The sequence below is a fragment of the Ochotona princeps genome, chromosome 3 (genome assembly GCF_030435755.1).
Source record: "Ochotona princeps isolate mOchPri1 chromosome 3, mOchPri1.hap1, whole genome shotgun sequence".
In the NCBI taxonomy this organism is placed as follows: Eukaryota; Metazoa; Chordata; class Mammalia; order Lagomorpha; family Ochotonidae; genus Ochotona; species Ochotona princeps.
In genome coordinates this window covers 38,155,384-38,167,956 of record NC_080834.1, presented here as the reverse complement: position 1 = coordinate 38,167,956, position 12,573 = coordinate 38,155,384, and the positions used below count along the sequence as shown (strand labels likewise).

General features: G+C 41.5%; 1 protein-coding gene across 2 annotated transcripts in view; it reads left to right on the top strand.

The window, feature by feature from the left end:
• Positions 1-3,807, top strand: part of BACH1 (BTB domain and CNC homolog 1) — a 41,627-nt gene extending 37,820 nt beyond the window's left edge. For both annotated transcript variants that reach the window (XM_058661720.1, XM_004588589.3), the window contains exon 5: positions 2,801-3,807. In XM_058661720.1, the coding sequence (XP_058517703.1) occupies positions 2,801-3,241 (441 nt within the window). In that variant the 3' untranslated portion in view covers positions 3,242-3,807. The remainder of the gene's footprint in view (positions 1-2,800) is intronic.
• Positions 3,808-12,573: the final 8,766 nt, after the last annotated feature.

Genomic DNA, 12,573 nt, shown 5'->3' with positions numbered 1-12,573 from the left:
GTGATTAAAGGCACAGAACTTCCAAAGGAAATTAAAGCATGTTATAAAAATACGTAATAGAACATTGGTAGTATGTGTGTTTGAAAGATGGCTTTACTGGTTATATTAGGGTATGATTAAGTTGAATTTATTTAACCATTAGATTGTAAAATGGACTGCTGTCACCGCAGATTTTTGTTTTAGAGTTGGAGTGATATAGAAACATCAACCAATTTAACCATGTGGAAGTTACAGTGCACAACAACGGAGGGCCAGCCTTGTGGCATAGTGTAGTGAGTTAAACCACCCCTGCCTGTGACACTGGCATCTCACATGGACACCGGTTCAAGTCCTTGCTGCTCCACTTTCCAGCCTGTTCTCTTCTAGTGTTCCTGCAAAAGCAGCAGAAGGTGGCCCAAGGTCTTGGGGGTAAGCTCCTGGCTTTAGGCCTGACCAGTCTTGACCACTGCAACCTTCTGGGTAATAAACCAACTGATGGAATATCTCTCCATATCTTTCTGTAACTCTACCTCACAAATAAATACATCTTTTTGTTGTTGTTGTTGTTAAGTGCACAGGAACTGACAGGAACATTTAATTTGTAGAAACCATCATGATAGTATTCAAGGGTTGCGCTTGTTTTAGTTGAAATGAGGAAGCAAGCCTAGTAGGGGACATACCTTAAAAATGATGTCGTCCCTTGAAGGTAAAATCAAATGCATGTTTATATAATGAAGGGGAGTTATAAAATATTTGCAACTTCAGTGGTATGTTAAGTAGTGGTTTTAATTTCTGGTAGGAAGTTTAATATTTTGCCTAATTGTATATAATTTAAAAGGTCAATTAGCAGTTGAAATTTTGTCTATTACTATTTAGAACAGATTCATCTTGACTTTGTTAGAGCAGTCCATGCCTGAATATTGCTGTGACTCAAAGTCCTCTCTCATTTTTGTTATTAGTTTTGAAATTTCATTTACATCCTGAGTTCTCTTGGTCTGTGAGATGCCTTAGAGGGAACACGTTCTGCTTGCATTAAATGTTTTTTTTTCTTGGGATGCGTTGTACTAGGTACTGTTCTTCCCCTCTTTGTGACCACAGATTCATTTTAAAAAATTTTATTTTTATTGCAAAGTCAGATATACAGAGAGGAAGAGAGGCAGAGAGGAAGATCTTCCATGCACTCATTCACTCCCCAAGAGGCTGCAGTGGCTGGTGCTGCACCAATCTGAAGCCAGGATCCCGAAACCTGGAGGCTCTTCTGGATCTCCCATGCGGGTGCAGGGTTCCAGAGCATTGGGCCATCTTCGACTGCTTTCCCAGGCCACAGGCAGGGAGCTGGATGGGAATTGGGGGCTATAGGGATATGAACTAGCGCCCATATGTGATCCTGCCACATGCAAGGCAAGGGCTTTAGCTGCTAGGCTACTGCACCAGGCCCCACAGATTCATTTTATCAAAAGATTATACCAAAAAAGAATGCCACCCACATGCTTATACAGTGCTCATTCTTGACCTATCCGTATTTCTTTTGGAAACAAAATATATGAAAACCTGAACAAATCTAAGTGTACAACTTATTTTTTTTGCCTTTAAAATATTTTTTCACTACCAGTAAGTGGGTTCATACATAATTTTGTAAGAATATTTTGTATGCAATCATTATGAGTGTTTTGAAAATATGTAATGAGAAGTTCCTTTCAGCTGTTTTAGGGTCAGAAAAGACTCTGCAGGATGCTAGTTATACTTTAGCAATGTGAAATCCCCCGTCTCTGTAGAAACTGGCAATCTCAGCTCTTTAGAACCTACTATCCTGCAGAGAAAGCAAAACAGGACCTTCGATGTGCCAAGAGAATTGTTGCAAATTGCACAAGAGAAACCTTTGATCTTTTTATCAGCGATTTATATACTTTTATCTTAAAATAACTTGATCATTTGGCAAACAGAATAGGAAGGATGAGATTGGATAATAATTGATAAGTTACGGTGTCAGCAGCCGTGAGTGAGTCAGACAGAAAGGAAGCTTGAAATTCTATAGTAGGCTTTCTCTTAGGGAGGTAATATTTCAAAATTATAGTAAGAAATATAATAATTAACTCGCACTGAACAACCCCTCTTTTGTCCCCCTATTTTTACATTTTACTGATTCTTTTTCTGGACATGTTGAATTTTAGTCCTGTTTGTTAATATAATATTGACAAATCTTTGTGTGTTATGCGCTGAGAGAGCATATTTGCAGACATTGACCACAGTGTCTAGTGCAGAGGAGCTGCTCAACAGTTGCTGGTCGTTAGTGGAATATTGCCGTGATCTGAATCTCAGTAATTGAGTTCACTGAAATTATGCTTTTATAATTTCCTTTGTCCAAAATGTCAAGTTCATACTCACTTATCTGCAGTCTGAAAATTGGAATACTTTGAAAACTTTGAAAGTTTATCACAAGCTGTTTTGGCCAAAACACGTATCCAATTGATTGTATGTTATCTTTATCCCACTTTGTGTGTTATTTGATATTCTGTTGTTTTACATAGGAATGTGAAGATGTTTAATGGAGAGCTGCCTCAGATTGCTAATGGGATCTTGTTTGTAATCCATGCTATCTAACTCAGATCTGAAAAATTGTGAATTCGAAGTTCAGTCTGGCTGCACAGTTTTGGGGAAGGGACCTTAGACCTTTGCTTTCAGTGGATACTTGGCTTGACTTGAAAATTCCTTGTGTTCTAGCGAGAGGACATTGATTGTGATAGTGAATGTTCGGTCGTTTTAGCAGTGTTGATTGAGCTAATAAACATGGTCTTCATGTTCTCTTCGTTCCATTTCGCAGCAAAATGAAAAGGAGAGCTTGTTGAAGGAAAGAGATCACATTTTGTCCACTCTGGGTGAGACGAAGCAGAACCTCACCGGACTCTGCCAGCAAGTCTGCAAAGAAGCAGCTCTCACTCAGGAGCAGATACAGATACTGGCCAAGTACTCCGCCTCGGACTGCCCACTTTCATTCTTGATTTCTGACAAAGAAAAAAGTACTTCTGATGGTGAACTTGTACTCCCATCCATTTTTATCTTGTCTGATGGGCGTCTAGGTGTGTTGCCTCCCAGCGGGAGGGGAACTAGTGAGCCTGGTGGTGTGCGTGGGCAGGAGTTGCAGCCTGCTCCCACGGCTGGCCCCGAGCAGGCCCAGCCCGGGCCCGAGGAGCAGTGTCGGCAGAGTGGTGGCATCTCAGATTTCTGCCAGCAGATGACTGACAAGTGTACAACGGACGAGTAAATTTGCATTCATTTCCTTCAAACCATCCAATTTTCTATGGAAGTTTTGGTATTGCTTTGAAAACTAGTGTGGCTATCTATCACTTACCAATGTTGTTTTCCGCCCTGGTAGTTTGTCATAAAGAAATTTCTCTTATGCCTGAATTCTTCTAAATTCCCATGGGAATGGAGACACAAACGATTTGTCTCTTGAGTACTGACAAATCACATGTGAAAATGTACGCCTTTTGAAAACTATATTTTAAAAACAAGTAACTATTGTTAACAGCTCCTCCCAGTATTTAAAAAAAAAAAAAGATAGCAATGTAAAAGCTGGAAACGTCTTCTGATTCTGTCAAAGAAGTGGCTTGTAGAAGTTTAATAATTTGACCTGTTCACAGTATGCTGATTTAACAGAAAGTTTCGTCCTGAGCCGTGCTAATAGAGTTCTGTTGTACTAGGAAATAGTCGGTCAGCTTGTTGGATGGACGTGTGTACCCAGAGCTGCAGTTTTGTTTTAATCCTTGAGCTTTGCTCTTCAGCTCGACGGGGAGAGGTTTCCTAGACTTCTTTGTGATCCCGAGTCTCACTGGGAAGGGGTTGGAAGCAGGGCTGGCCTGAAGGCTGGGGCTTCTGCCCCTTCTCCACTTCAGCTGCACAGTTTCCGGCTGCGTGGCAATATGTAAGTGTCACACCCCCACCAACCTTTTTTCCCCCTTTGTACAGTCTCTGCTGTATTTAGACCCATGATGGGATTTCCTTTTCTGATAGTGGAGACTCAGGTTGGAGTTGCCTGTGTGGACACACTGGTAGCCTTCTGTGGCCTTGCTGGCGTTTGGGGATGCTTTCCAGTGACAGGTCTGTTTTCATTCCTAACATAGATTTCCAGTGCCAGAAAAACTGCGCATCCAAAAGAGAGAAATGACAGACATTTACTAGGAATTCCTTTAATTTTTCATCCTGTTTTTTAAATCCTGTGGTTTACTTTTGAAAAACATTTGCAGTTAAAATTGTATCTATAACAGCTCTGCCGGTTTGTGAGAAATGGATAAATTCAATCTTCTTGCACTATGAATTTGCATTTAGAATCCAGGTTTAATCCTTACTCTTTTTTAAGTTTGATGTGGCACAAAGAGATGCAAAATCAGTTTTTCTGTCTTATCTAATCTTGTTATGAAATATATTCTGATCACACCCAGCTCGTAACAGTCTGCAGTAATTCATAGCTCTTGTGGAAACACAGACTTACTCAAGAGTCAGATAAAAACTGAGGATCTTCTCAGCAATTAAAAATAAACTTCTTGTACAAGTTGAGTTTCCCTAATCTGAGAAATCTTTGAAATGTTCCAAAATTCAAAACTGAGTGTTGACATGAGACCCCAAGTGGAATACTCACAGTTGACCTCGTTGTGATGGGTTGCTGGCAAAATGCAGGCGCACTAGAAACATTGTCTAAAGTTGCCCTCAAGCTACTGGACAAGATCTGTAAGAGTTCATAAATGGACTCCCTCCTCAAGATATCATATATGTTATATTTGCAAATTTTGCAAACCCTAAGACACTTTTTGGTCCCGGCCATTTCAGGTAAGGGTTATTCAGCCTGTATTCACACTTAATAGAGGCATTTGCGGAATCTAGTTTTAAAGTGTACAAGAGAGTACACTGTTTTACTCTTGGCCAAAAAGCACTGAATTTCTCCAAGACCGTGCACCTGAGAGAGAGGTCGCTAGAGACTACATCTGTGTCCAGTGAGACCCTGGGTGGCTAACCTGGAGACCACCAGCTACGTTACATGAATGAGCTAGAAGCAAGTGGCTCTTCGCTGTGAGAGTACGTGGGGACCACTCTTGGTGTTTGACAATAATTTGTCAATTGTTACCCTTTTTCATCAAAGTGTAGGTGTGAAAGACACTGCTTGTACCTTCAGTGGTTTGTGTGTTATCTCTTACTGACTTGGTTGTAACAGAACATTCATTGGGATTATCTTCTGGAGGATGTCAAAAGTACACTCAGTTTTTCAGGGAGAATATTTCTGTGATAATGTATCCCGTTCTCCAAAACAATTATAATTATCTGTATCCAGAACTAGGTCTAGATATCTTCCTTAACTGTTTCTTCTATCCTTATAGTTTGAAATTTCAAGTATAATATAAGAGAACATGAAACTTTCCTGGTTTACAAAATGTAAAATCTTGTTCAAGTCAATGGAACCCTTGATTTCCTACCTCAGCTGTCTGTCATATCAGTTTATGTATCTGAAAATGTCAGATCATCTTTTCCTAATTTTTAATTGCTACTGTAAATATTTGCTTTGAAACATGGTTACCTACTATGTCATGATAAAACATAGCTGTCTCTGGAGTTTAAATTTAGTTTTTATGACACTTGGTTTCCATTTCTCTATACTATAAACAGTTTAGCATTAAGGGTTTATTTTAATGTTGTCTAATTAGTGGCCACGTGTAATATTTCTTAACATTTAGCATTACTTTTAATAGCCAGCATGTAATACAAGTACCTACACTACCTCATACTTAAATGATTTTCAAGTTGTAATATAGATGGACAGATAAAAAATATTTTATCTTTGTCTTTTGGCCACAAAGTGGGGAAGTTTTCTATATATTGCATAGCATTACACATTCATGCCTATCTTAACATTAACTTCTACAGAAGATTTTTTCTAAGAAAATTTAATTCAAGGCACTATTCTTTCTTTCTTTTTTTTTTTTTTTGCGGCTGCCGAAGACAAATGACAGGATTATGTGTATACAGTGTATGCCTTTTTCCTTCATGCAGAATCTTAGAACTATTGTTTTCAATTTTTCATTGCATATTTACATGATCATTGTTCCTTACTTTGTGAACCAATTCATCTTCTCAGTGCTTGTAAATTTTTAAAAGCTGTTGTGTCTGACTCAGTAAAAACATTATCTTAAAATTTCTTCCCTTATTTGAATTCTATAGCTATGGCAAATAATTTGTTAAATTATTATATTCAAAGCAAATGTGGATACTATCTTGGTTCTCCGTATATAAGTTTCATAAGAAGTTACTGCAGCTTAACGCTCATCCAGTTTTAAATAAGGAATGATATTTGATGCTGTAGATGACACAGGTTTGCATGTGGACACAGCCACGTTAACAACTTGGAAAAAAACCCAACAACATGGCAATGTTAAAATGAATTCTCAGGTGAAATGTTTTTCATTTATGAAACATCTATTTTGACTTTGTAAATATTTTAAATGTTTTGTTAAGGCATGTGATAAACAATTCTTGAAACCTATTAGGTAGAATGAAAATTGAAAGCCATGATGGTAAAAGTCAAAAAAAAAAAAAGGCATACTGATTGTAAAATAAATAAATAATGACATTGATTTTTTTTGTATCTTTCCTAAATATCTTTCCTAATACAGTTTTCTAACAATGCAATAAAACCACTAAAATTGTGTATTCAAATCCTATTAAGACCCTGTTTCATTAAAAATATACTTTCATAGTATTTAATTTATATTTTCTTCCTAATTCGCGTACCCAAATGTGTCAGAACTATCAGATGTTGGTGGTAAATTGACAGCCAAATAAAATTCTTCTAAAATTACTACTAATTAAGTGGAGATGAATATTCCATGTCCATATTCTCACAACCCACACTGCTTTACTGATTTTGGTCTTTGGATCAGTAGTGACTGTGACTGTAGCTTTGCTAGGAGAAAATCTTTCATTATTCACAGCTCTTCAGTGTCCTTTTCGGTGGTATGGAGTTCATCTAGTCATGCTTGTGGTGTGACTTCCTTCCGGTGTCTGCATAAAGATATAGGGGATATTAGAGGATTATCTGTCAGTCATTTTTTTTCTTTTTTTAAAAAAGATTTATTTATTTTTATTGGAAAGTCAGATTTACAGAAAGAAGGAGAGAAAGATCTTCTGTCTGCTGTTTCACTCTCCAAGTGTCCTTAACAGCCAGAGCTGAGCCCATCTGAAGCCAGGAACCAGGAGCTTCTTCTGGGTCTCAAGTGCGAATGCAGGGTCCCAAGGCAGGCCATAAGCAGGGCGTAGGAAGAGAAATGGAGTGTCCAGGAGACTTACCGCACCCATATGGGGTCCTGGAATGTGCAAGGCGAGGACTTTAGCCACTTGGCTACTGTGCTGGGCCTAGTCATTAATTTTTAAAGATCTATCTGCATTCATTTTCTCAGCAGGCTTGGCACAGCTGTTCAGCCCTGCACTGACAGTCTTCCCGGGCAGGGGCATCTGCTCTAGTGGTAGTGATTATCCGCGGAGATTCTCCGTTTGCTCCCTGGTAGACATTGGCAATTCCCAGATGCCCCGTAAGTAGCGAGGGTGAGATGAAGGACATGGCATCCGTTGTCAGACCAGGGATGCTACCAAACAGCCGACAGCACACAGCACGGTCCCAACAAAGATCGACTCACCTGATGGGTCTGTCATGCCTGGAGCAGATCAGTGGTGGCATCAAGGAGAAACGTACGAGAATGTCATATCTGAATTCAGAGGAGATGAGGCAAAGAAATATCAAAGATTATCACCTTAACTGGGAGAAGGCTCATCTCTAGGAAGAAATCAACTTGCATGAATAAGCTTGACTTGGGTGGAGGGCCCTGAGCTGTGTGAGGGAGGGCCCTGAGCTGTGTGAGGGAGGGGCCTGAGCTGTGTGAGGGAGGGGCCTGAGCTGTGTGAGGGAGGGGCCTGAGCTGTGTGGGGAGGGGCCTGAGCTGTGTGGGGAGGGGCCTGAGCTGTGTGAGGGAGGGGCCTGAGCTGTGTGAGGGAGGGGCCTGAGCTGTGTGGGGAGGGGCCTGAGCTGTGTGGGGAGGGGCCTGAGCTGTGTGAGGGAGGGCCCTGAGCTGTGTGGGGAGGGCCCTGAGCTGTGTGAGGGAGGGGCCTGAGCTGTGTGAGGGAGGGGCCTGAGCTGTGTGAGGGAGGGCTGGCCTCAGAGTGCCCTTCTGCTGTGTGTCCCAGTGTGTTCAGTATGTACTGACCTACAGGTACAATTATTAGGTTATTTCAAAGCATTTTGAGAAAAATGGAATCAAGGTGTTTATTTTGGCTCAGACTTTTTTGAAATTAATGCCTAGTTTTTTCATAATACGCATTTGGAAGACCCCTTGTTAACACGAATTTTGTTTTCTTCGAAGTGGACTTGTCTTTCAATTCTGCTTTCCATGAACTTTTGAAGTACTTTTTTTTTTTTTTTTTTGCTGCCCCAGGGTTTCTGAAGCTCTTTATAAATCCTGGATATTAGTCCCCTATCAGTTGTGCAGTGTGCAAAGGTTTTCTCCCATTTCATTGGTTGCTTCTTCACTTTGTTAATTGTTTCCTTTGCTGTGCAGAAGCTTCTTAGTTTGATGTAGTCCCGTTTGCTTGTTTGGGCTTTGATTGCCTTTGCTTTTGGTGTCTTTTCTAAGAAGTCGTTCCCTGTTCCTATATCTTGGAGTGTGCTTCCTATGTTTTCCTTTAATAGTTTGATGGTTTCTGGGTGTAGATTTAGGTCCTTGATCCATTTACAGGTTGTTTTTGTATAATGTGACAGGTGTGGGTCTTGCTTCTTAATTCTGCAAGGTGTTATTCAGTTGTCCCAACAGCATTTGTTGAATAGTCCAGGCTTTTTGCCTGGATTGCTTTTAGTTTTCTTGTCAAAGATTAGCTGACTTTACATGTGTTGACTCCCTTCTGGTGTTTCTATTCTGTTCTATTGATCTTCTTCTCTGTTTCTGTACCAGTATGTAATTGTAGTCAGAAGTACTGCTCTGTAGTATGTAGTTAGAAGTACTTAATATGGATGACCTAAGGCCAGGCGAAAAGATTCAAGGCAGACTTGTTCATTAGTATTTATTCAGGTTTCCTAGGGAGGCTAATAGTAACACCCTTCCCTGCGTAGAGTTTTGAACTGTTTTGAGATGAAAAGGCAGAGGTTATAGTTCCCTTTGCTGATGCAGGCCAGGTGAAAACCGTGGCCTTCTTGCAAGAGATGAAACTTGGAGTGAAGTTGATCTACCCTCAGCTAAGGAGCACAACCTGTTGAAGAGGAGGAAGCTACGCTGGGAAGGGCTGAGTTACCTGCGAATGTATTCATCAGGATAAAAGCCACCCTTCCCCCCCCCCCCCCCCCCCCGAGCTCCTGAGGCAGGTCGGGACACGGAGACCAGGAGGATGTCCAGGGGAAATCCTGTTCCTGCAGACATTACTGGCCGAGCCCTGGCTGCTCACCTGAGAGAGGAGAGGGTAGCCGTTTCCAGAGGCAGATCTGTGCTCACCTGTATGTGATTGCTTCCAAGGATCAACACCCCCCCCCCCCCCCCCCCCGGTCTGTAATCCGAGGCACTGTCAATGGCGGGTAAATATTTGGGCTCATCAGCAGTTTACTTACTTATTTTTTTTTCCTTTTGGAAAGGCAGATATGTATATAGAGAGGAGGAGAGACAGGAAGATCTTCTGTCCAACGATTCACTTCCCAGGTAATCACAATGGCTGGAGCTCAGCCAGTCTGAAGCCAGGAGCCCAGATCTTCTTCCAGGTCTCCCATGTGGGTGCAGGGTCCCAGGCTTTGGCTGTCCTCTACTGCTCTTTCAGGCTGCAGGCAGGGAGCTGGATGGGAAGCGGGGCCCATCTGGAATCCCGACATGTGCAAGGTGAGGACTTTAGCTACTAGGGTAACACACTGGGCCGTCTCTCAGCAGTTTTAATAATGGTTCTGGGCCTGGTGTGGTAGCCTAGTGGCCAAAGTGCTCACCTTGCATCCTCTGGGATCCCATATGGACACTGGTTAGTATTACGTCTGTTCTGCTTCCCTTCCAGTTACCTGCTTGTGACCTGGGAAAGCAATGCAGAATGGCCCAAAGCCTTGGGACCCTGCGTCCGCATGGGAGACCCGGAAGAAGCTCCTGGTTCCTGGCTTCGGATCTGCACAGTACCAACTGTTGCAGCTACTTGTGGTGTGAACCAGCAGATGGAAGATGTTTCTCTCTGTCTCTCCTTCGCTCTGTAAATCTGACTTTCAAATAAAAATAAAAATAAATCTTGAAAAAATATGTATTTTAAAATGAATCCAACATGGGTTCTGAACGATAGTCCAGCAGCTGAAAATCTGTGCCTTGCATGTACCTGGATCCCACGTAGGCGCTGGTTCATGTCCCGGCTGTTCCACTTCCCATCCAGCTTCCTGCTGGTGGCCTGGGAAAGCAGTTGGCAGCCCAGAGACTTGCAACTCTGCACCCGCGTGGGAGACCTGGAAGAAGCTCCTGGCTGTGGATGAGCTCAGCTATGGCCATTGCGGCCACTAGAGTGAGCCAGTGAAAAGATTTTTCTGTATCTCCTCTCTGTAAATCTTCCTTTCTGAGAAAAGTAAATAAAATCTTAAAAAAAATCCAACAATGTACTAGTTGGTAAATGCAAAGGCCACTCTGTACCAGATGGAATTGATTTTAGATTTTTAGATGAAATTAATTTCTTGCTGTACTTCCCACCTTGAATCCCCCCTCCTATCTCTTTTTTCACTGCCAAATGACAGAGGTTCTGTCTTCAGGTTAAATTCTAACAGGAAATTCCAATGCATGAAGAGCAGCCTAGTTGTAAAATCCAGTGATCCAGTGATACACATAAGTTAACTAGAAATCCTCCCCTACTCAACTTTTATAGAAAACAGTTCAAATTAAAATCATGCATCTAATTCTACAAGGACTAACAAAATTAAATTATCGTGCACAATATAGCGTGAAAAGTGGATCCCAGGTTGGCCAAGTTTCTCAATCAGATCAACTTTGATCAGAGAGCTTCTATTTTCTGGAGTGGGGTTGAAGTATTAATTTTTTTTAAAATGAATTGTTGACTGACTTAAAAATTTTGTTTTTATTGGAAAGTTAGATACACAAGGAGGAGGGGAGACAGAAAGATCTTCTGTCTTCTGGTTTACTCCTCAAGTGTCTGTTAGGGCCATAGCTGTGCTGATCTAAAGCCAGGAGCCTCTTCCGGGTCTCCCATGCAGGTGCAGGGTCCCAAGGCTTTGGGCCGTCCTCGACTGCTTTCCCAGGCCACAAGCAGGGGGCTGGATGGGAAGTGGAGCAGCTGGGACACAAACCAATGCCTAAATGGGATCCTGGCATATGAAAGGCAAAGGACTTTAGCCACTAGGCTACCATGCTGGGCCTTGAAGCTCCTTCCTTTCTTCCTTGATTCCTTCCTCTCTTCCTCCCTCCCTTTTTTCTCCTTCCTTCCTTCCCTTTCCCTTTCTTCCTTTCTTTTGTTGAAATTTTATGATACAATTCCATAGGGTCTGGGATTTCCCTACCCCTCCCCAAATTCCCACCCCTGACTGAGTTTTCCCCATATTGTTACAGTAGTATAGTCCTTCATAAGCAGTCACAAGTCCATCATTCTGTTATTTAAGCATGTTCGGACATTGCTGGTACAGACAATGGCAGACAGTCCTGCATCCTATTGTCAAGACCTGTCCAACAGTGTCATTGGAAGTCCATCTTTGAAGCAGAGTTGCATACTGCACCGTGTCTACACATCTGCCTTCTTACATCATCACTATGCATTCCCTTAAGTGAGAAGCCATGAAACAAAGTCAACAACAGGAATAAAGGTAAAATAGAGCCATGGAGCTAAGTAACATGTTACTGAATAACCGATGTTTTGATGAAAAGTGAAAAAGAAAGCACAAAAGCTTCTTGGGTAAAATGATGCTACTGTATGATCCAGTCACGTCAGAATTTGGTAAGAGAAAAACTATTTGGAAGAAGTGAAATTGAAAACAAAAATGTCAAAACCCATGGTTTGCAGTAAAAACAGTATGGAAAGGATTACTGACTTTAAAATGTGCATGAAGGTTGCCGTAATCAGAGAGAATACATGATGTTTGTCCTTTTGGGACTGACTGATTTCACTGAGTGTAATGGTCTCTAGTTGCAATTACCTGGTTGCAAATGGTTTAATTTCATTCTTTTTAATGGCTGAGTAGTATTCCAGAGTAAATGTTCCACAATTTATTTAGCCACTCCTCTTTGGATGGGTGTCTGTGTTGTTTCCATGTCTTTGCTATTGTAGATTGTGCTGCTATAAATATAGGATTACAGATCCCCTTCTCATATACAGATTTCACTCCTTTTGGGTATATTCCTAGGAGCGGGATAGCTGGGTCATATGGCAGGTTTATTTGGAGTTCTCTTAGCACTCTCCATGCTGATTTCCACAGTGGTTGTACTAGCCTACACTCCCACCGGCAGTGAAGGAAGTAACTCTCCCACATCCATGCCAGCAGGTGTTGCAGGTAGAGTTCTGAATCTAGGCCAGTCTCACTCGAGTTAGGTGGAATCTTAATGTGGTTTTCAT